The sequence below is a fragment of the Sparus aurata genome, chromosome 12, assembly GCF_900880675.1.
Source record: "Sparus aurata chromosome 12, fSpaAur1.1, whole genome shotgun sequence".
Classification (NCBI taxonomy): Eukaryota; Metazoa; Chordata; class Actinopteri; order Spariformes; family Sparidae; genus Sparus; species Sparus aurata.
This window is the reverse complement of record NC_044198.1, coordinates 15,325,758-15,351,053: the sequence shown is the minus strand read 5'-3', so window position 1 is coordinate 15,351,053 and position 25,296 is coordinate 15,325,758. Positions and strand designations below refer to the sequence as shown.

The 25,296-nt window shown below is 42.7% G+C and overlaps 1 protein-coding gene across 3 annotated transcripts; it reads right to left on the bottom strand.

Moving 5' to 3' along the window:
* Positions 1–107: 107 nt before the first annotated feature.
* rnf34b (ring finger protein 34b) lies at positions 108–24,443 on the bottom strand. Of its 3 annotated transcripts, none has more exons than XM_030434986.1 (8): positions 24,284–24,442; positions 14,883–15,101; positions 9,622–10,134; positions 7,112–7,174; positions 6,814–7,015; positions 6,701–6,724; positions 5,406–5,447; positions 108–3,724 (listed from the first exon to the last, which is right to left on the bottom strand). In XM_030434986.1, the coding sequence occupies exons 1-8, from the start codon at positions 24,287–24,289 to the stop codon at positions 3,540–3,542; spliced, it is 1,254 nt and encodes a 417-aa protein (XP_030290846.1). In that variant the 5' UTR covers positions 24,290–24,442; the 3' UTR covers positions 108–3,539. The 3 variants fall into 3 exon arrangements, with proteins under 3 accessions (XP_030290846.1, XP_030290847.1, XP_030290848.1); XM_030434987.1 differs by lacking the exon at positions 24,284–24,442 and adding an exon at positions 16,225–16,497; XM_030434988.1 differs by lacking the exon at positions 5,406–5,447 and having other exon boundaries at positions 24,284–24,443.
* Between the last annotated feature and the right edge of the window lie 853 nt (positions 24,444–25,296).

Here is a 25,296-nt window from a genome sequence, read left to right as displayed (position 1 = left end):
TTGTATGATTATTTATGTGAAAATTCAACATTTGCCAACCATCAAATTGGCTGTAAGTGACCAAAATCAAGCTTAATGTACGACTGATTACAAAATGACGAGCAGGGTTTATGTAGTACTGCATTTTATTGAGTCTAATAAATCATTTTTCTCTTGTTTACCAAAATAAAAAGGTTCAACATTCCAAAATATAAAGATCCAGGATTATGAGTGCTCATGATGACCTCCTAACTCTGATAATACTGTAGCTGCCCGTGAATGACATCTTAGAGAAACAGCAGCATCAACAGACGTACAGAGTTACAGTGTTTTGGTGTCAGTGTCTGTTTTTTTTTTTTTTGGATCCGAAGCAGACGGCAACAAAAAGTGCTAGAAAGCGAGACCATGACTGACGCAACTTTAATGGTGAGAGAGTGGCATGAACTCGTCTGACCAAAACCAGCAGAAATACATTCTGAAAAAAACGGTATATATATATTTTTTTATTTTTAAACCTCCGTGATAAGTAGAATTTTAAATCATGTTGTCTCCCAAGTAAATGGAAAAATATACATTTAATGACTTATCAGTAAACAACAATATAAGCTATCTATGCGATTTCACTTAACAGCAATTCAGCTTCTTTTCTTTTCTTTTTTTTTTTAAACATACCACGGGCATACTGTACACACAGATATTTTAGTGACATCTGAGTTAACTGGATCTCATGACAAGAAAAACAAAACGTGTTTCATTTGCATAACAGGTTAAAGTAAACCAGGCCTCCTCTAGCGCCCACTGTGTGATGGATATTTGGAAGGACGCCTCCACGACATGACGTAAAAAGGTGTGTTCATGTTACACTCAGGAAAGAGGAAGTAGCACCTGCTAAGATTCGACAAGTCAACGGACAAACACAATCAAAGAAAGACACTTGGTAGACTTGGAAACTAAATGGTATTGCTTGGTGGAAGTCATTTTAAGAAAAGGACAGTTCAACCCCAAAATCAAAAATACATACGTTTCTTATTACCCCTCGTGCTATTTATCCATCCTAGGTCCAAATAATGGAACTAGACGGCAGTCTGCTTGTGGTGCTCAGAGTGCAAAAACAATACATTTGGGTAAACTCAACAGCAACGACTTCAGACTTCCAGAAATCACAACCCAGTTACTCAAAATAATCCACAGACCTTCATTCCATGTCATGACGAGGAAGTCATCGATGTTTCCATCTCTGTCATGAACACGAGCCTCTCATGACTAGATGCAGCTTCTTTCTGTGCAGTGAGGCTGTTGGTAGGTGTGGTTTTGTTGAAAGAAAATAGTTCCTACACTAAATTGCTAACTATTTTTCTTTCATACCAAACCCCATCCCCCAACTGAGAAGCGTACAGCTACTCATGACAATGGGTAATATTTAGATTACACTACATTCTACTACCGCATCTACTAAGGGACATGAGGCTAGCTAACTAAGCTAGCTAATGGTATACCTAAGCCCAGGACAGCGCAATTAATGTTTACATCTACTAAGGGATGAGAGGCTAGCTAACTAAGCTAGCTAATGCTACAGTTTAGCCAAGGGGAGTGGCTATTAGGTTTACATCCTGCCCTGTCAAGAGCACGTGTGCATCTACCACCCATGGACGAGAAGCTAGCTAAGGTAGCCAGCTAATGTTACAGTTGAGCTTAAGAGTGCACCATTAATGTTTACATCTCACGCTGATACAAGCCTGCAAGCTTGTATCAAGCTAGCTTAGCTAGTTAATGTTACATCTTAGCCAAGGACAACAGCATTAATGTTTACATCCTGCGCCATACAGGTCTGCATCAACTAAGGGACGAGAGGCTAACTAACTACCCTGCTGGGAAAACCAGCATAGACCAGCACCAAAACACAACTGGTCATGATGGTGGCCAGACACTAGCAAGACCAGCATATGTTGTGTTTTGGTGCCAGTCTATGCTGTTTTTTCCAGCAGGGTAAGCTAGTGAATGCTACAGTTTAGCCAAGGGAACAGCTTTAATGTTTACATCCTACACTGTCACAAGCACGAGCCTACATCTGCTCATGGACAATAGGCTCAAACAGCGTGGGATGTAAACATTCATGGCGTCCTCCTCGCTAGCTTAGCTGATTTAGTTAGCTAGCCTCTTGTCCACTAGCGGCTGTACGCTTCTGTCAGAGCAGCGACTGTGAATGACATTGAAAAACCAGGTCATGATGAAAGGGCAGCAGCATCTCTACAGCAGATATCTCAAAAACTCAGCAACCCACACTGAAATGATCTACATGGATCATAAAATTACAGGTAAGAGGATTTAAGAGTACGTAATTTTGACTCGAGGGGTGAATTGTTCCTTTAAATTAAAGAGGAATGAGACTTTAAGACATAGATAAATATAGCCTAGTACAAGAAAAACTTAACTCTTAACTCAAGTTCCACTTATTGGCTGTCTCTGGAGCTTTCACCTGCATCTCGTGGTCTTCCTCAGTCAAAGGATGAGGTCAATCCACATGTTCACCACATCATAAAACCATTCAACCATTCAATATCTGAGTATCTGCTGAAGAAGCCTGTGAAATGTAGTCCAAAATCCAGGAAAAAATGTAGTAAGTGGACCTTGAGTTCAGTTCTTTTTGGTCAATCTGCTGTTTTCCAACTTTCTCTATAGTTGTAACAGGAATGTAGTGAAGCGCGTGGCGTGACCACGCAGCGGTTTATTTACTGTTCAGCAGAAATCACTTCATTTTCCATGAGAAAATCACATCCTTCACACAGCAGGTGTTCAAACGTTTACTCGTACACACTTCATTTTTCTGAGACTGAAAAAAAAAAGAAAGAAGTAAACTATCACACCAAGCTTGCTGGTTATGAGATGCATATACTGTGAAATCTTAACCAAATACCGATCAAAGGCATGACGTTTGGCACCTTACACCCTCCTGTGCGTGAGACGAGATGACCCGGTGCACGTGGTGTTCGGATTAACGAAACAGACGTCTTCTAAAAACACATGTAAGTCTCTTTTTTTCTGATATTGCACGTCCTAGAGAACACTGAGGGAGATAACACGGTGTCATGTGACATGACTGTGTAAACCATATTGACTCTAACCCTGGGATCTTATATTTTTTCATCCGACCGCTTCACAACAAACCCGCTCCACTTCAAGTATCCGCGGGACAGACGCCTCTCCTCTCCTGTGAGTAAAATCTAAACAGAGAACAGAGAGTAGAAAGTGATGGCAGGGGCTTCTGCTGTGTGTTTAATAGACCAGAGAGAGAAAGAGTGAGTGTCCCGGTGCAGCTGATGACGGTCTGCCATGGAGGAGGAGTGGGACCGGAGCATGAGTTAGTAAAGGAGGAGGGGAGGGGAGACAAACCATGGTAGGCAAGAGGCAACAGTCTGGTTCCAAAGACCGGGAGGTTGCTCGCGCCCCGCTGCAGCATTAGGCCCTGTGAGACGTCATGCACAGCAGTTCATACTCTGCGACAAACCCAGGGCTCGGGGGCCTCGTGCGCGCCTGAGGGCCACTCCGGCGCTCACAGTTTTTTAAGACTTGAAGACGTGCACGGCCCGCACTACGTACTGCCTGCAGATGGGGCACTCGCTCATCCTCTTGCCACATTTGGTGCAGGTTACCATGTGACCACATTCCAGCAGCACGCAGTCGATGATGGCGTCCATGCAGATGCGACACAAGTTTTCATCGGCCGCCAGCTGAGCTTTGACACCATCTGCGGAGAGGGATATGAGAACCGTTTTTTAGTTACAGTGCTTCTCTTGCAGGCTCATTAAACTGCACAGAGCTCTGTGATGTTGCACAGTTTGACTCAAGCCACTGAAGGCCGAGAGTGACCAACATAACCATGGCGTTCAGGTATAACAGCCTCTTAATACCCTTTAAGACCTTTCCAATATATAATTTTTTTAACCAAATATAAGACTGATTTGATTATGGTTGTTTAAACTGGCTAATCTGATCCCCCCACTAACACCTAACACATGTTAACCATTACATTAGCATGCATAATGATGGCATATTAGCTCTTTATCTGACATTACGAAGCAATCATTAATGCCTCATTCTGCATGACCATATGCAGCTACTACTAGGCCAATAACCTCCAATAAGTCATGGCACATGAATTACAATGTTAATATGTTTGCTCAATATTATTTGCTCTAAAAATTCATTCTATTCCTATGTAACAAAACTATAACTGTTAATAGTTTCCAATTAACTCTAAATGGAGTTTCTCTAACTCAGAATATGTTGCACATTGTATGTAAACTGATTCAAATGTGTTGTAAAACATCTCTGTATGGAGGAAATGATGATTAAACATAAACCAATAACAGGATCAGATGTGTAGCAGAGGGGTGATGATAAACTGGTGGAACTAAAACAAGCGACAAGCTGGTATTTATTTTGGTGGTTGGAAATTGATCTCGCCTTCCTTCAACATTGCGATTTTATTTGACATTTTTGTTAATTTCTCAGGGAATAATGCATTGATCTTGGTGAAAAATATCTATATCTTGTGAGTTTAGATGAAGGTTGAGCAGTTATTGGTGGTTTAAACTGATAAAATGTTGATATTTCTTGATATTGCATTAATCTTAATTAAATTAAAGGGACTGTTAGGCCTTGGTGGAGGTATGCGCTCTACTAACTGCCATTCTAGTTGCTGAAGCATTCAAACCTGTAGTTTAGAATGAGTTCACCTAGAATGAACAATAATTGTAAGATGAAAGATATTTGTCTTTTCAGATTTTCACAACAGCTGACCTGTCACTTTAATAATGTAATTTGTTTCCTCCAAATAAACCGATCACAAAAGTAAATGATGGCTGTGCACTGCTTTACAGGACTTAAACATCTGACTGCTGACTGATAGTTCTCTGGTTTAAATCTGGCTCCTGCTGCTCAGATCTTGTGCTACGAGGGGGAAAAGCCCGATCCATCCGCCGTCCCTCCTCGTCTGACTATTAAATGGGCTAATATGATCCTCCAGCCTTTTATGTCAACAAGAGAGCCTCTACGAAGCTTGCCAACACAATTACACCTGATGGAGACATGCAGCCACTGAAGTAATATGATGGCTCATCAAGGAGTAAAAGCTCTCAGGGAGTGCATTAATGACAGGATGAGAGGCTGCCCTTCAGAATAAAACGAGATGATGCACGCTGGAAAAAGAAACGGGAGTGACAGAATGCGGAGACACTGAATCAGGCGGGAGATAATGACTCAAGTGACCATAATGTGGTAATATGTGGGATGATATAAAGGATGGAGTGGATAGAAATGCTGCAGCATGCCTTTACTGTTTACTGCTATCAGATGATCGGGGCGATGCACATTAAGGAGCAGATGGAGGGAGTGCTGTGAAGTGGCTTTTTACACAAACATCTTACCTCCAACTCCACTGTTGCAGAGAGGTGGAGGATATGCAACCACTTGTGTAGATAAGAATGGGCGGTAATAAAGACAATCTATTAGTTTAGCAGACAGTGAATTGACCCTTCAATGTAAAAATAATGTTGAAGCATCAAATTCAAACTATTTTTTTAGCATTTTAAAAATCACACAACAGGACGGAGTCATACATGTACTGAAGTAGACTAAAGATATAAAAGGAACAGTTCACCTAAAAATGAAAATTCACTCATTCCTCAACTAGGTGCTGATTGACAGTCTGCTGGAGTTTCGTAGTCCGCAAAACATTTCACAACAAAACAGCGTTGTGGCATTCTCCTAAACAACTGACGTACATGGAGACTTGTTTCAATATGTAAAAACACAACCTAAAATAAATAAATAAAATGGCTCCATGCAGCTAAAATAATGTAATCCAATTCCTCAGAAACCCTGAGACCCCAAATTGATTTGAAAAGACGTCATTTACACCCTTTTGCAAGTCGATTTCTTCACTGTAGCTGCTAAGCTAAAGGAGTTAGCGCACTGAAGTTGGGTGCATGAGCTTGAACACACATCAAGGGTGTAAATAACGTCTTTTCAAATCAATTTGGAATCTTGGGGCTTTCACAGGCGTACAAATGACCAGTTCTGTGGATCAATTTTATGCTTATTTCAGTTGATATTTTTTAAACATTTTAAAACAAGTCCCCATCTACTTCAGTTCAGTTGTTAAGGAGAATGCTGCCACGCTGTCCTGCTGTGAAGCTCCAGAAATGTTTTGTGGACTATAAAACTTCAACTGACTTTTCCATCAACATGGAGGGGAGTAGTTAATGATCAAATTTACATTTTTGGGTGAACTGTTCCTTTAAAAAGGTGCAATTTGTAAGATTTTTTGTTAAATGAACTACAATTGTCAACAGAATGTGAAGAATTAACAGTTTGGATGTCATGACGTCAAGGCTGTGTATTTTGCTGCAAAGCTATCTGCTGAAGTTAGCATGCTAACCAGCTAGCCAAGGCCCGTCCCACTACAAAGCTCCCGTGCTAGTGATGCAAACACCAACACCCCCTGCTGCTCTGAGCTCCCATTCTGCAATGGTACCTGCACGGCTAACTGAGCTAACTAGCTAATGGCAGGTACATCAGCAGCAGGTAGCGGTTACTCTAGAAATATGCTTCCCCTTATTTGTTCCAAGTATGAATTTGACATATGGCCATTCTTACATATTGCACCTTTAATGTAATATTCTAAACCTGTGAAATATGAAAATCAAACAACAGTAATTACCTGCAGTTATGCTCACATTTTCCACTAAAAAAAAGAAAAGGAGAAAATAATGTATAAGCAGAGGATCACATATCAAAAACAAATAAAAAATGGAATCAATCAAAAACTCTTACTGGATTTCCTGTTCTGCTCGTTCTCTCTGTAGAGTCGGTGCACTCGCTCCAGCAGCTCCCACTTCTCGCAGCAGCCGGAGTAATTGACAAAGTTCCTGGCGAGAATCTCTTTCAGCTGACGGACGGAGAGGTTTTCTATCGCCTCTTCGTTGTCCAGATCAGACAGCGAGGCCCTGATCCTCCTCTGTGTCGCCGGACTGACCTGCAATCGATAGCCTCGTCAGTCTGGAATCATTTATTGTTCCTGCGGTATAAACACTCATTTGTAAATGTGGTAAGCAAGACTCGAGTGTTGCACCTCTATCATATTTTCAGTGGGCTCCAGGTTCAAGAGAGACGCTGTTGGCGTGTCCTCCTGCTCCTGCCAGAGAAGAAACCAACACACAGAAGTTCATTTAAATTTCCTTATATCCTCCTAACAGCATTTCACTTGTTGTGAAGCCCATTAAATCACATTGCTTTCACTCTTTAATCGACAAATATAAAATCCCTCCACTTAACCCAAAGTCAAATGATGATGTTAAGATTTGACCTTGAACCGACGCCTCCTAACTGCAGATTTGATGCACATAAACTGAAACACAAGAAACTAAATTATCCATATTTGTTTGTGTCATTAACAGCATGATCACCCCCCAGTTAGCATCACTGCCTCTGTGTTGATTACACCATTTTTTTTTTTTTACATCTGTTGCTCCTCAACACTATCAATAGACGTGCTGTGCCTGATTACACTTTTATCATTTCCTTTACCTCTGTGTGACATTCAACAACATGATAAAAAAAAATCACTTCACAGCTCGTTGTGATCTAAATTTTTCAAATTGCAGCTATTCCGATATCCAATGAAAGAACAGAGATGTTTAAACACTGACTCGGCGGAGGTTAATTATTCTCTTTGAAGGTGGAGGTCAGGAATTTGCAGCATGAAAGGAGAATAAATGGAGCTACAGACGCCGTTTTGCGAGAGTGTATAGCTCGGTATTATCTCGGCCATTTATGTGCTTTGAAGAGAAGATATCTTCTCTTTATTCTTTTATCTGCTTGACAAAAGAGAGCATGTGAAGGGCTGAAATAAGCTCCAACTGTGATATCAGGCTGCCTCTGTAAAAACATCTGTCTGACTCCGCAGCAGACCACCATCTTCCTTGACTGAAGACTTGTTAATAATGTATCCGTCAGCGTCGTAATGCCAGATGCCTGACATCGTGCGTTTGCTCGGGCTGCACTCCTCCGAGACAAAAACCGGAGCAGCGGCCCCGACACATGCAGAAGTGCCAAACCTCTCCGGAGCACAAAAGTTTCTCTGACTCCATGTTAGATCTCATTCAAGCATTTCAAACATGCGAAAGTACTAGAGAGCACTCAGAGAGCGTGTGCTTCTGTCAAGGCTGCACAAGCTGCTAAATTTGTCATTTCATGACAGAAAATTATACACTTGCATCAAAACAGTGATGGTGATGGACAATTACAGGCTACATGAGGCAGATTTGTCTCTTTTTGTTGCAGTAGTTTATGAGAACATCCTGAAAATGCTGAAGAAGACAAGAAATAATTATGTCTTTAATATTCTGACTTTGTTGCATCATGCTGCCTCACAGAGCCAGACATTTGCATCATTTATGCCGAGTAGTTAGCGTGGTGCAAATATGCATTTATTTAACATAGCCGCCTTGTTGTTTTTAGTGGTGCTGGGTCATGCATATGTTACCTGACCAATCAGAGGTGACCGAATCAGAATCAGGAGGAGAGCCTTAAAGAGACAGAACCTCATACTGTGGACAGCCCTGTTTTAAATGTTTAAGATTTTTTATAAGTCACAACATTTCCTAATAAACTAAGAACTAATAATACCAGACATATTACTCATGATCATATGTTAATTTATTTTTTTTGCACAAGCTATAAATGTCTCAGTAAGTCAAGTAAGAAAGGATTTAAAACGTAGATCTCTAGCTGAATCTTGACTGATCTGTCAGTTTCGATGAAGTTATTTGAGACAAATGTCTTAGAAAAGACACTATTTTGCTTTTTTGTTAAAGGTTTTTTTCCAGTGTGTATCACACATTTACATTTGGCTGTAAACATTAAAAAAAGCCATAATCTCAACACCTATATACTGTATACCACAAACTAAGAGGGAAACAGAAATAATCTATGGTGCGGATGAGAGATGTACTGTAGTGTTTCTGTTGTGTGGCTGCAGCTGTGACGCTGTGGGGAGATCTCAACCTGTGTGCCTGTTACATAACAGACTCAGCCTATGTAACCGACCTAAAAAAGGCAAAGAGCTTAAGCGGCGGCGCTTGCCGGACTGAGGGCTCTGCACACACACACGCACATGTACACACATACACATGGCTAGCGCAGCTGTTTCCAGATGTCACGTGCACATCCTGTAGAACACTGGACCCGCTGCTGCAAATCTGATCTTTTCTAGAATCAATGGAGCGAAGAAAATGTCGTAGATTTTCAGGGAGAAACAAAGCACCACGGGACCACAGAAACACAAAGGGAAGAAACAAAACCATGAAAACAGCGAATGAATAGCTGGCGTCTGAAGATATCTACGAGAGGGCGTTTGTTTGTCAGGAAGTTGAGAGGCAGAAGTCTTCTCCTGACTTGAAAACACTCACACTGACACATGTAAATAAGCTGATTTCACCTTTGAAATTAATTATCTTGGATAGAATGAGGACAGATGTGAAGAAGTGTGGCGTATGCAAATGAGTGAATGTATGTTTGTGTGTACATGAGAAAACACACACTGCTTAGTGCGCGCACACACACACACACACACACACAGACCTGGCTGGTGGTCCCTGAGCTGTCACTTGGGCTGAGCACGTCTCCCTGAGAGGCGGAGAGGACCGACTGTTCAGAGGTGGAGCGCGTGGCGGAGGGGGGCGAGGCTGCGTGCGAGTGGGGGAGCGAGTGCAGACTGTCTGTGTCGTCCTCCCCTTCCTCCTCCTCCTCCTCCTCTTCCTCCTCCTCCTCATGCGTGTCCTCCTCTTCCTCTTCCTCTTCTTCTTCTTCTTCCTCCTCCTCGTCCTCGTCCTCCTCCACCACCGGTCTCTGGGTTTCCCTCGTCCCCTGATGACAGAGCACCAGGTCCACCAGGTCCTCCTTCTCCCTGCATGTGTCGGTGGGGATGTTGCGCAGCAGCAGGTACTGGCGCAGGTCTTTGACTCGGAGCTGCATGAGCCGAGGCCTCTGGAAGGCGGTGCCGCGCAGCAGGTGGCAGGTGGTGCAGCAGCGCAGGTTCTCCTGAAGCACCGAGCACAGGGCGCAGAAACTCTTCTTACAATCACAGCAGATGTGCTGTTGGAGGAGAAGGCATTTCAAAAGGTTACTGAAACTCGAGGAACCGTTGAGGTTGGCCTCGTTAGCAACAATGTCAAGTTACAGACAAAACCAGCAGTGTGTCTCTAAAAGACAACCTCATAATACACGACTGATGGGAAATCAACTGTCTACTAATGACAGGGAAGCTGCTTTATTTTCTGTTAAAGGCAAATATGACGGAATCAGTGATTCTCTTTCTTCAACAGCAGCATTTAAAGAAAATCTGTTTTTAATCATTTCTTAAATAGGCCCCGCAGTCCGACTTCTGTCAGTATTTTAAACTGTTTATCCTCCGTATCACTTCTGATGACTTAATCAGCAATTTCCTGAAATTTCTACAGTTTTGGGCCAAATGATCTGAACTGAAGCTTCTGTTTGTACTCATGATTGTAAAGTTGTCCTCATAATCAACACATGCTTTTACTTGCAGGATGTTGTTGAGCAGGCCGATGATTCATGATTGGAATGTATTAAAAAGGTGCAAAATGGTAGAGCTTGTCATCTGTCAAATTCAATTAGTGAAAACAGATCAGTCAGCATAAGACCAGAATAACAATAATAACAGCTAACTGCTGCTAACTGTAGCGGCAGTCAGCAATTTAGCTTGCTTAGCCGTGCATTTAGCGGTACAGGCTGGGAGCTCGGTGCACCAGAGGAGTGTTGGTGTTTACAGTAGATACACATGCAACACAAAACAGGCACCATGACCTCGAAACTGTTGACAATTTTAGTTAATTTAACTCTGACTTGAATCATACTGTGATAACATGATATAATTGTGTCGTCATTTCACCAGATTATTTTGTTCGGATTCTGATTTTAACAAACTCTGATCAGAATCAGATTGATTGCCAAGGAGGTTTTCACATACATACAATTTGTCGTGGTGTTCTGGTGAAGAACTAAAGAAAACTGAATACGAATATATTTTATAACATCTATTTTTTTTGTTTTTGTTTAACATGTGTGAAGAGTTGTTACAGATTTAATTCAACAGGGTAACAAAGCTGATTGTGCTCATACAGTCAGAAATTTTATTTTATATATCATTTTGTATATTTTTTAAAATATGTTTTTGTCATATAGTGACAAATGATCATATCAGCGTTGAATTGATCAGTTGATTTAATGATCTAGTTTTGTCAGCATCGTTTTTCAGTCAATTTTCATTCAAAAACCTCTTAAATATGAGGATTTGCTGTTTTTCTGTGTCTTAAATCACTGCAAACTGAATCTTAAATTGATTTGATGGACAGAAGAATAAGCGCAGGTCAGCCTCAGTCGTCCTCACATGAATATATGAGTTGAATGCAAACACAGATCCTTAAAGAGAAGATTCTGGTACGGTATGTACAGTTCACATGGGAACAGTCACACCAAAGGCTTAAAGTAACACAACATGTGCTCAGCTGCATACAGTATGTGTAATCTGTTCAACCATTAGCTCACTGCTACTTATTGAATCTGGAATCTCTTCAAGGATCATCTCTTTCTGTACCCACAGACACCCAGAGTCTGCAATCATAAGCATGCCGAGTGTGAAGGACGGTATTAAACATTCCTATGACAGAGAATCATACATGATCTCACATCTCTCCTCCACCAAGTTTAGAAGAAAATCAAAAGAAGCCACCTTGGGAATTTATCATGGACATTTTTAATATATTCATATTCTGATCCAGATTTATCCCAAACAGCCATATTGTTGATGAGTCAGCTGTCTCTGAGTGTATCCCCCTGATAAACAGACAGAAAAAAACAAAAACAAAGTTCCATCTGAAGCGGTTGCTCATATTCTCTGTGCAGCTCAGTCATTTTCTGGGAAAAGGAGTAAAAAGACTTAAACTATGTGTAGCTCCTGGTGATGTTTGACATTTTGCTGGCTGAACACTGTCTCCTGATACACAGCAGCAGAGTAGATTGACACTTCAAATGGACAGAAAAGCAGGTCGGCCACGGCTGTAAACAGTTTCTTATCACTCGTGCACAAATGCGCTCTGGTCCACCAGAAGCACATTTCCACTGCAACAGATACGTTCCTTCAATCATTTGTTGTTATTCCCCCGGCGTGATTTTTCTTCGCACTATGAAAATATCACGCTGACACCCAAATGTGGTGTCCGGGGAGTCAGAGAGGCAACTGGTGTGTGTGGACGACGATAGAGGGATCTGAAGCGGCGAGCGCAGAGGAAGCCAGGCGCTGCAGCTTTTTTCATCAGTGTCTCGGAGCATCTGACTGCCAGACAGATACACTCTGCCATTACACTCCGACACCCCTCAGCTGTGCACAGACCCGCCAAATGCCAGCATGAATACATATGGTGCATGTTTTTAAAAGGGCCGCGATGGTGAATTTGCATCTTTTGGGCATTAACTCCAAATTGGGTCTGATTTTTAAGGCTGCTGACCTTTTTCTAAAAACAAAACACAAAGTTTTTAGGTCATCTTAAAACTTCCAGCAGCAATGGGAGCTTTACTCAGACTCTTTACCGAAGTAAAATTTTGAATTCAAGGCTCTACAAAAACTGTTTTACATAATTTACTTCCAGATAAGTAAAAGTAAACTTGTATTATTAACAAAAAGTACCTCATAGTGACAACGATGGCAATATTAGATTGTTTATATTGATCCGAAGCCGGTTTGTGGCACATCTACTTTTATTTAGCTCCACCACTATTTTATATATCTGCTTTACATACAGTTGGGTGGTTTAGTTGAGTTATTCCCAAGCTAGCCAGAAATTTATAGAATACACACGACTGTTTAAATGTGCATTATGTAAGATTTGGCCAATCTGATTCATATTCAAAACATCTTACCAGAGTAACCTTTACCTGCTGCTAACTGCAGCTACTAGTTTGCTGTTAGCTAGTTAGCTCGGTTAGCCGTGCATCTAGTGGTGTGGAATGGGAACTTGGAGCAACAGGGGGGTGTTGGTGTTTACACCACTAGCTCATTTTGCACTGCTGTGGCGGATCACCGTTAGTCAAAGGTTGAGAGTATCGAGGGTATTTGGAAGAAGAAAGGGTTACGACAGTGTTGTCCCGTTACGCCACACTGTGGGGACGAAATGGAAGATTTCATCTGGCGCCAAAACTGTTTCAAATGTAAAGAAAACATTTGTTGTCTGAATCATCTTTGGTAAAACATTTATTATTGACAAAACAAAGAAAAGCATCAATATAACAAGCACTTTTAAACTTTTGAATCATTGAATAAAGATATATTTAGTATTTACGTTTGTGGAATGATGGGCAATTTTACCTCTTTGTGCCTTTTTGTGCCAATCTAAATAAAACCATCTGAGAGGTTTAGAGCAGCGGCTTTCAGTGATGACTCTCGGACCTCCTGCCCTGCATGTTTTAGATGTTCCCCTGCTCCGACACACCTGATTCAAGTGAACAGGTCGTTATCAGGCTTCAACAGAGCTTGATGACGGGCTGATTATTTGAGTCAGGTGTGTTGGAACAGAGTGGCCGTGAAATTACTGGTCTAATCTTTAACAGTGTGGGGTATTTCACTGCCGAAGATTATACAATTAGAATTATGTGAAATCGAAAAAAGTAGCAACCATAGTTGACGAATACAAAGCACATTTCCCTCTGAAATGTAGTATAGTGGAAGTATGAGGAGCGTGTATTGGAAATACTCACGTTAAGTATGAGACCTACGTCAAGTGCAGAACTTGAATAAGTGTACTTTCCACCACCTGACAGAACAGGCGTCTGCGTATATTTCAGCGCAGCATGAAAATCAGCTTAGGCTGCATGCTTTAATTTAGTTCTGTATCACAGTAAACGACGTGCCGTCTTTACATTTATTTCATTAAACAAACATGATCATCCTCAAATTGAGCCTGGTTTTTGTTTACTGGCTGTTATTATGATTCATTCATGTCTGTCCCTTCCTCTTATTTGACTTCTGTTAACTGTTGACAGGGTGTTGCTGTAAAATAACATCATGCATGTTCAGCCAGCCAACTCTGTTTAAATATAATAATCTAATAAATGAGCTGCTGTCGTTGACTTAATCCTAAAAATAAAAAAACAACAACTACATGGTGTACATGATAATGTAATAACAAATTAATCTATACTTGTTTCAGTTCAGACCAAATCCTGCATTAAAGAGGTCTTCATTCAGTGAGTGACTCAGTAATTATGGATGTCAGTGTTTCCTTGAATGCACCATGTAGTCCCTGCTCACAATGGCACGCAATGATTGCATAATTCAGACATGATAGAAAAAAAAAGCTGACTAAATGTTGACTGTGAGGGATTACTCAGTCGAGTCTCCCGTCTCTGCAAGATCATTTTTTATACAGCGCTGACATGAAGTGAGAGCAGGCAGCTGCTCGTCAGCCATGTAACCCGCAGTGAAGAACATTTCTGTTCGAGGGGCTAAAACATGCAAAACCAGCAAGTATGTGCAGTGTGTTTGTATTTTTGGTTTATTAATTTCCTGATGTGACGTGTTTTTACTTTCTGTCTCCTTGTGTCAATCTCTAAGAATCTTGCTTTTTATTTTTCTACCGGTCTGCCTTCTTGTTTTGCATTTTGGGTCCTTTACATAACAGCGAGGCCTTTTGATATATATTACAATATATTTCCTATGTCCATATTCAGATCAACCTCTCTTTTTGTCTCTGGTTCAACCATGAAGATGTGCTGGTGGTCAGTTTTTAGCACCACACTCATCGTGACCTGCTACTGCTCTGGCTCACCTTGCGTCTGAAGACGGAGAAGGCCAGTCCGCAGGCCTTGCACAGCTGTCCGGCGCTCCCTGAGCTGGTGGGGGGGTAGGTGGAGTACCCAGCACTGGGGGCGAAGCGGAAGGGCCCCGCCCCTGCTCCGAACCCCGGCTGCTGAGCCCGCACCGTGCCCGTGCCCATCACCTCGTTCAGCAGCCCACAGCATGACGCCCACATGGACGATGCCCCCGCCTGAGGAAACACACAGAAACACACACGTCAATAGATATTTTACAGCTGCCCTCTTCCATTACAGGACATTTTCTGAGATGTCCTCTGCATCATTTTGTACAAATAATCAGTTTGAGTATAGTTTTTTAATTCTCTGATTTAAGCTTCTTAAATCAAGTGAACATGTTCTTATTTCTTTACTTCTGTATGACAGTAAACTGAATATCTTTGGGTTGTGCACAGAACGAGACATTGGAGGAAAATATCTCTCACGATTTTCTTGCATTTTGCAGAGCCAACAAATAATTGATAATCAAGCCATCAAAAATTCTCAGCCTCCAAGTTCTCCAATTTAAAAAAATTGCTGATTTCCTTTGATTTAATATCACTGTAAATTGAAGATTTTGGACTGCTGGACAGATAAAACAAGCCAACCTCAAAATGTAGGCGTAATAGTGATGATCCATCCAACAAATCATGTAAAAAAAAAAAATAAAATAAAAAAAGATTGATCCCCTTAATGATAAGATTTAAGGGGATGACCGAGCTGAAAACATGTCAGACAGAGAGTGAATATGGCGCTGCAGCAATGTGCAGTACGAGAGGAATCATTTATATTCCAGCCTGCTAGAATAAAAAATTATGAACCTGAAAATGAACACAACATTTCCTTTAACCTTTTAAAAAAAATCTATCCTGGCTGTCTCCGTGCAGCAGGGGCAGACCTTCCTCCTCCTCCCCGCCCGGCTCCACATATAGAGCCTCCTCGCTCCTCAGATTACATAACGAATCCCTAAGCAGATGGGTGAGGTCAGATCACAGGGTGTTTGTGACAAGTCGGAGCAGAGCGCTGCCTTAAAGAAGAGATGTGGCGGGACCCTGTGAATTCCATTGTTTTCCGCATGGAGCCGGGAACCACAGAAGGGCTTACATTATGCTCATGTCAGCTATTGATTCTGCGGGGCTGGTTGGAACAACAGAAGACATATTCTCTGTCCTCCGCTGCCCCTCCTCCCTCCGAGTCTCATCAGTATGCTCCCAAGGAGCCGCGGCTCCCATCACGCCATCTTTGCTCCCTGTCTCCGGCCCGTCTCGTGGTCAGCAAACACATCCGACTGACTTTAACCCCGGCGGAGGCACTTACTTAAAGCTAGTTTGGACGTTTTCCTGGGGCTCCTCTTCCTCCTGTTTGACCCCTCACAGGATATCTGCAGTGTGGCCGAGGCTCCCGACACATCCTCGGCTTCTCATTTGTTTATCATATTGTACAAAATAACACAGCAACTGAGAAATTCAACCCGCAGCTCTCTTTAGAGATTGTCATTAATAGGAGCTTTTAGAGTCTACTTCTGTCTAATTATCTCTTAACCTCAAAGACTCTTACTGAGCACTCTCAATAATGTGCTGCTGCCCAGTATCTCCCCCTCCTCCCTCCCTCCCTCCCTCCCTCTCTTCTGTCTCTCTCTCTCATTCATTTTCTTTCTTGTTTTTTTTTTTCTCAAAGGAGATAATCTCCATAAGCCCTTTTTTGTGATTACCGAGCAGAGCACTGTGTGATATGGTTCAAACAAGTGTCCCGATATTAATAAGTAGTATTTTTCTAAAAGATTTGTTGATACACAGCGAGGCGGACGATTAAACTCGAATAAAAATGCTTCCACATATTAAACAAGAAGCGGCTGAATGGTTCCATCAGCAAGGGAATGATGCGGCCTGACGCCTCACTGAGACTCTTCATGTTGGTTCGTCTCCCATCGGCATTTCACAACGCCTCAAAATGTACGGAGAGTAAAGGCAGCAACCCAAGCGTCAGAATAAATGTTGGCCAAGTATGCTTCCTCAACAACCACAGATAAGTGAAAACTGGATGTTTCTTTATGCTAAAATTTCCTGTTTGTTATGTTGACTTTTCTATTTGTCTTTGTCAGAACGCTGTGCTCCTGTTTAGGAAGGAAAGGGTCTGACTTCCTGTGAAAAATAGGCGCTTTATGAATGGAAATGTCTCCACAGCTCCTTAGAACAAACACCTAGTTTTGTCGACAACAAAAATGCTGCAAATTTCCGCAGTTCTCCTTAAAAAACACATTCGTCTGGCTCCCCAGAAACGGATGGAAACGTCTCCATGGATCTTTAACAAACGCCGTTGTCGGTGGTCAGTGTCTCCAGGTGTCCTTAAAAATATCCCATTTCTGATTCATCTGACTGTCTTTTGTTTTACGGCATCATTTTTGAACTAAGTATAAAGGGTGCTACATCCATGAAGTTTGTGATTAATTGCGATTATAAGATTTAGGCACCAATTTGCTTGTTTTTTTTGCTGTCGTCCGTCTTCTCCTCCATTAAATGCTCCACAAGCAGCTCACTTTATCCCGATGCACTCCACTGGCTTTATGTGCACAATAAAACCACGATGCATAACAACTTGAATTATTCGCCCGTGGCATAAAACTTGACCTGATGTTCTGCTGCAAAAAAGTCTCCCATGTCAGATGCAGCCTCCTTCACACGAGGAGTGAGCCACCCCAAAAAATATATTAATATTTAGTGCAGAGAAGCTGCAGTCTGGCCGTGAAATAAGTCTTGTCTGGCTCTGAGCCAGCAGCACGAGTTCCCCTCTGTCACTTCAATTAGCGCCCTGTAAGCTGCGCAGACAGGGAGTCCTGAACAAACAAGTGACAGGAGCGAACCTCACGTGTAGTCCTTCGTTTTTTACTTGTATCGTCTCGATTTTTCTCCACAGCTCCGTTTACTCAAGCTGCATCTCCGGGAACGCTGTATTCCACTAATGTCATTCCAGTCACCTTCACTGACTGTGACTGTCAAGCCCGCACCAAATAATTCAGATATTTCTCACGCTGCTGCAGGATCCTTCGACGTCAAATAAGGTCAGCAAACAATCCGGAGCCGGTGTGCACACCGACACCAAGGCACAGATTTAAATAGAGGAACCCAGCAGGGGGGAAAAGAACCAGCAATGATCGGGCCCCCGTGCGAATCCACAGCGGTACGACCTCGTAAAATCAGTTTTTGAGGATCAGACTGCAGAAATTGCGTCAACACAGACAAGTGGTAACCGTATGGGAGCCTAGATGGAGCATAAATGGGTCATGTTGTGACTGCAGTGTTTAACTACAACTGAAACCAAGAGTTTTTACCTTCTTTTGAACAACACCGAGCGACTCCTCATACGCTACTGCGCGTCTGCTGACAACAAAAAGGACGATTTTTAAACCAGATAGAATCGACTGATGTGATAAATGCACTAATGTCATTTCAAATTTAAAGAGGCACTCTGCTGATTTTACACATCGTACATAGGAATGCAATTTCCAAATTGCAGGAGCAGCAAGGTTTTTTGATTTAAACCTTTTGTGGTGCTACAGAGACGCCTCTACAAACAGAAGGGAACATGCTCGTTTGACAAAGACACCAGCAAAAAAAATCATCATTTCAATATTTTTTCACTGGGAAATGTAATGCAAAAATACTGTTCCCGCCAAATGGAGACTCATGTGGCAAAGCAATGTAAAGAAATTCTTACAGAAACTATTCTTTAAGTAAAAGATGACAGGTTACTCACTAAAGTAGTTTGGGGCGCTCTTGGAAAATGGGAAAAAAGGGTAGTCCAGGCAAAAAAGGTGATGTCATGTGGGTCATTAAGAAGTAATTTTGGCTCATGTTTGACTCAACAGAAAGAGCCCACATTACAAACTGGAGACGACAGGCATTTAGGAGGCAGGAGGAGCTTCACCCAGCGCTGTAAGACATTCCTATTTCTTAAATCCAGGATGCAACAAGGGTGCTCCTGCAAAACAGTGTCAGGGTGAAGTTGTTCTACATGTCAGGAGGTGAGCCCTGGCATTAAAATGACTAAATCCCCTGAAAAGGTAAGCTAAGAGATAATATCTTGTTTACATTCATTGCATTACTAACCAGATGAGGGTTTAGCTAACTTACCATTTTTAGCATGTAGGCTAGCTCTGAGGTCGTTGCTATCACTTTCCAGAGATGGGAACTTACAGAACAGCAATACACAGACAGCCGAAGGGAGGAGAATGCTGCCTGAAATAGGCGTCCAATGGCAGGCTTATCCCCACAGTCTACTTCCTGTTTGTCTTAATATTTGTCCATCGAGCCTCCAGGAAGAGCACCGGGCTTTGAAGATGACATCATATTGGCCAAACCATGTATTTACGTCACATGATACACTGCAGCCAAAAAATAAATTTTCCCCTGTAAGCTTACATTGTGAAAGAAGCGGCTCTAAAACGGTGGATGTTTTTTCTGAGCGTCATAACCCCACAAACATTACTCGCTTGACTATCAGAGTTTGAGCCATTCAGTCCGATAACATTTAGAAAGTCTAGAAGAGCTTCCGATTCAATCATTTTATTCCCATTCAAGTTAGCTGGATGCTAAACCGGAAGCTAGTGGAAATCTCCCGTGCGCACACCCTGCGGGCCGCACGACACAACAGATCTTGGTCATTTCATACCCAGTAATTTCAGCTTTTTTGGCTTCATGCGCCACTGAGACGCTTTTGCAGGAATGAACGGGGCTCCGATTCCGAAGCAGCATCCATCGATTCTACGATTACCATTCATTTTCTATGCAATGCAGTCTGGTAGCGTTGCATTTCAAGAGATGGGCATCTGTCAAGTAAAGACGGATAGAGAACTGCGTGGCTTATTTGAAGGCTAAAGTGTCATGACAGTGAACTGTTTTCATAATATAAATGACAGTTTCATAACCAGCTGCCATGTTGGTCTGATTTGAAATCCCGAAGCAGATGGCCCCGCGTGTGGCGTTCATCCAATCAGGAGCAGCCAGCGAGTGTTTGCGTGGTCGGCGCAGGGTGTGTCTTTTCAAGAGTGCAAAGCTGGGAGGCAGCGGTTTCAAAACTGCCCCTGTGGACAAGTACCAACAGACTAAATGAAAGATGGTGATCAGGTGCATTATGGGAAATGTAGGATCCAGCATTTTCCACACACCAGGGACTAAAATTCAGGAGATCTTGGACACTACTGCTTTGCTGTTTTTGTTCTTTTCAAACAGAAGCCGGTCTATGCACTTGCAAGCATTTTATAGGTCATTCACATACAGACATATACCAAACCAATAATGTTCTGATGGCTGTCATACATTTTATAGCCATCACTCGCCGTCTTTCCATCATCCTGTCTCTCATTTCCTCTCTCTCTCTCTCTCTCTCTCTCTGCGGATTCTTCCCGCTCTCTTCTTTTTCTCTGGCATCAACTGGAAATGTCACTCACACTGTGACAAGTGAATTCTGCCTCAGTGCCGAGACCGGAGAGCAACGCCGCCACTGGAAACAAAGCGCACACATTGCTGCCTTTTGTTATTTGTCTAAGAAACGACGAGAATAAATGTAATAAAGCTTCTAAATGATTCAGTGATGTCGGCTGGAGCCCGCAGACATCGAACCCAGTGAAGTCTGGGCGAGAGACGCACATCAAACCTGAGCAGCTACCAGCTAAGTTTGGATTTGTGTCTGGAAAAATAACAGATTTACACAGTTTACTCCAACGGCAGGAGGAGGCAAGGGGAGGATTTAGCCTGGAGAACACTTTTGGTGCATCATTACAAACAGATAGAGACTGCAATATCAAAACATGACTGGACTATTTTACAGCCACCGCCATAAATCTGCCGTGCCCCCTGGACTCTCTATAGCTCCAGACTCCTTCATCCACTTCAGAAGTCCGGCCCTCAGTGAGTTTAGTCTCGTTTGGAATAATCGGGATCTACCGAGCGACATCTCATAATTGAATCAGAGATTTGGTATTAGTATAGAGTATTCACGTCCGCGATGTACAGCACGTGCCTGGGAAATTAAATGATAAGAGGATTTCGAATGGACAGTACGTGAAAATCTACAGTCTGACATGTCATCGCAGGTCCATCCCCGATTAAAAATGCCATCGATAACACACGCCGCGCAGCAGTCTTTCCCCCCGATTTGAGATGTATGCTTACACAATTCAGCTAACGCTGCCCGTTCCACAGGGGCAGAAAAGCTGCTTTTCAATTTAAACCAGATTACTCCACAAAACATCACGTCCATTTTGTGTTCCTGGGACACAGCGGGTGATGATGTCTCTTAGGAAAATTAACAATTGTCAAGTGACTCTGTACTCGCTTGCTTGAACTGCCGCAATACGAAAATTCGCCACAAGTGCTGAGGTACGTGCAGAAAATGCATCTCAGCATCAAACTGTGAATAACTGTGACATTATTGTTGCACTTTTTTGTCGAGTATGAGCAGCAAGATGATGTCAGCCGTGATCACTGCCTTGACCTACAAAAAAATGGTAGTGACTAACTGTGCCACATACTCCCGACATGCTTATCCTCTCACACAGCATCACGTCTCATGAGCTCTTTGGAGGTTTTATTAATGAAACCCTGTCAGTTAAAATTGCAGATGTAGAAATATTTAATTCCATGAAGTACAGGGGAGGGAGATGGCAAAGATTTCGAGCATCCAGCCAGATGAGATGAAGTAAATCAGCTGAGGGATGTTTTTCTAAATAGTCACAAGTCATCACCAAAAAGAGGCTGTATTGAGACCGAGCCAAGGCGCAGAGCGATGCGACTCCCCGCGACGCATGACGCGCGATGAAGTGTGGAACATGCAAATCAGCAGCACGCCTAATTGATGATCTGATCCACATTTGCAAAAAAGAAAAAATACACACATCCACGTGAAAACACCCTCAGACACATGCCAGTTCCTTTCACTGTCCGCTTCTTTCCATGTCTGTATAAGTGTAGAATGAGGAACGGCTTGATTAAAACAATCAAACAGAATCACAGATGAACATGAGCCACATGTGCAGAGGTGAATTTCCTGTGTGGGGGTTTTACTTCTGTGAGTAAAAACTTGGTGGATTCCGAGCCGAGACCTTCAAGAAGTCGTCTTAATGTATGCACACATTAAATATGTGTCTCTGGCAGCCAGAATAGTAAATAACTGAGTTTTTTTTTGCCTCCAATCCTCAATGCTGAATTCATCTACACTGAGGCATTACTCATAATTTATATTTCAATAAAATCAAAGAACACCAGCATCACGTTCAGAGGCCTCGTTAACTTTCTTCTCCCGTAACTCCAGATATTTATTCCAGCATTCGAACCATAGCAGTCATTCACACTGGGGACACTGGGGACACTGGGGACATGTCTACAGCACCATTAAAAAGCATCATTTGTTAAAAAAAGTTCTGATAAATAGCTCCGTACAGTGGATGTAATGTTGTCATTGTTCTGTCGACACGGTGTTGATGCGCATAAATGCGGCCTTATTCAGTTTTATGCTGAATATTTTCGTTGACTCTGCTGACTCTCTAGTTTGAGCCCTTCTGAGACGCCTCCATGCGATGTTTCTCCTGCAGTAATTATCCGCTCTAACCTCGTACTGATCCTATTACATTGCCTAAAATTGCAGACATTGAAGACCATTTAAAAAACGCCTCTTCGTTTAAGCCCTTGTGGCCTCACCGCTTTTCAACACAAAGTGTGATTTGAACTCTGTGTTCAAAAACTGTCTATCATTATTATCTTTTTAACAGCTGTATACTTTAACCCTGACTGGATGATACGTTACGGATGTCCTTGCAGATACATAAGTTGCTTGCCATCTATTGTCTATTTAAGATACGATACAATCAAGATTTAGCACAAGTGTGCACTGAAATTCACTTTGCATCCTCGGGCAGCTCTTCTAAGGAGGCTTTCACATGAACCAGATGTTCAGTTACACATATGGCTCGTGTGCATTAACTCGTGACCATGAAACACATCACATAACATCCTCAGATCCAGATCTTGGTTTAGATCCAATTTTGGTTAAGCGAAAAGGATAGAGTGACGACTAAAAGAATTCTTCAGCCTGTTGTGTGTCGATTCTTTTACACATCAGTCCATCCTGTTGCTCAACTTGTGCACTTAAGTTGCACACAGGTGTACGGGATGCTGCTGTGAGGCAGCAGGGTCCCGTTTCTAATGAATAAATCATGTGATATCGGATCGCTGACACCAATTCCGGCATTTTAGGCGGTATCGAAGGCTTTTTCTGACGTGGTTGAACAACACTTTTATTCAGATGTAAAAACAAAAAAATACCTCAACACACGGAGCTGAGTCGCTGCTTGTTTGAGGGAAACCCCTCCACAATGGCACAGAAATCACCATTTCTCTATGAAACGTAGGAGAGTAAAAGTCCTGTGAAGTCAATGGACTTACTTACTCCACGATCCTATATGTTTTAAACTGCAAAATGAGGACATCCACCTGTTAAAAGTCCTGATTACAGCAGGAAGCCTGCAGCACAACTGCAATAACAAGTCATTAACTGCCTCAGACATTCTTCATCAGTGTTTACAGTCAGTTTACTGATGATGATGATGATGATGATGATGATGGTGGTGGCGGTGGCTGGCTGTAGTGCCTCCACCTCACCTTTCACCACAAACCTGCCGCCACCAGAGCACCGATGACATCATCGCCATCATCTTCATCATGATCGGTCCTCCTGAGCTGGAGCTGCATGCCAGACAGCAGCATCACCTGTCCTCCCCTGTGCGCTGCTCTGCTGCAGCAGGACGAGACTCGGACCTGAGAGGTGAATCTCTTCCTCTTCCTCTTCTTCTTCCTCTCTCCGAGCACTGAGACGTCCCCCAAACATCTCCCGCACTCCCTCACTGACCGCAGTCTCTATCTCATTAGAGCGGATTAGAGCCTGACGATGAATGGACGTCGCTCCAGCGGCTTTAGTCCACTGAACTATCACACTGGGGTCAAAGCTGGCTCGTTAAAAAAGGCTGCACACACTGTACCTACTGTTTATAGGGACGACTGGAGATGCAGGAGGAGGCATTTCCAAGCCTCGCAAGCTCGCCAGGAAATTAAAACAAGAAATAAAAGGAGAGATCTACCGGAAAGGCGGCGAGGAAAGCCTGCGAAGTTCAAAACCAAAAACTGTGATGCTGCATTTAAAGCCTGTTGATGTAGGTAATCCCACCTTTAAGTGCACGCTAACACATTATAATTAACATTAGGGACGGAGGTTTCCCCCCCTGCCTGTCGTTGCAGCATCGTGCGTTAAAAATTCACCCCCAAAGAAACACCGCATCGTCAGGCGAACCCAAGAGAGAGCGGAGCCGGGAAGCTGCAGCACGTACCTTCATTGCGCCTCCCGTGCGAGGAATCTGCCGAGTAATGTCAGGACGACGACCATTGCAAGTGCACAGGGAATCAAACCATTACGTCTTCCCTCTCTCCAGCTGCCTGTGTGTGTGGAGTAAGCATAACGTAATGGCCAAGAGGTGCCGCAGCCAACCACAGCGCGCACACGGCCGCTGGTATCTTTAGCAGCCAATCTGGCTCCGCGGAGCGCCGCGGTGGGCGTTCAGGGTCCGTGCGTAAAAGACGCATGTGCGAGCCCGACAGACAGACGCATCATGCTATTTCCACAGCTTCGCATTATTGGAGTGAATTAGCTTTTTTTTTGTTTGTTTGTTCGTTTGTTCTTAACCTGTTTGTTTCTTATAATAAATGTGGCACGAACGCTCAGCTGCACCACACTTGCATCTTTTTAAAAAAAATCAAATAATTTCGCATCACTAAAATATTCTGCGCTTTTTGATTTAGCTCCAAAGAAGAAAATAAAACATGTTTTTTTTATTTTTTCCTTTCCAACTTGAGGAATTTTTTTTCTTTTTTCATACTCAGAGGAGGTAAAAAAAAGAAAACAGGATTATCCTGAGCGCCGACACATGCAGCGTTATTTCTGTTTCTTTGGTACCAAAACTAAATGCGTCCACAATCTTATTTACCGCCATATTTAGCCTGTGTGTGTGTGTGTGTGTGTGCATGCCTGTGACTGTGCGTGTGTCAGGGCACACATGGCTGCTGTCTGCAGTAAAGAGATTAGAGGGGTTTTCTTCCATCACATCGGCCAGTACCGCCTGTAAGCCCGCAGGGGGCGGCAGAGAGCGCCTGACACATCATTATTATCATCCAGACATAACTGAGCCGCAGGGAAGGGAAGGCTGCTCATGCTGCTCATTATGCTCTTACTGTATAATAGAGCTGAACTCACACACAACTTATAATTTATGCAGCTTTTACAGCAGCAGCAACACAAAAAAGTGCATTTAAGGTGCTGATGAATCAGAATGTCGCAAAGGAGAGT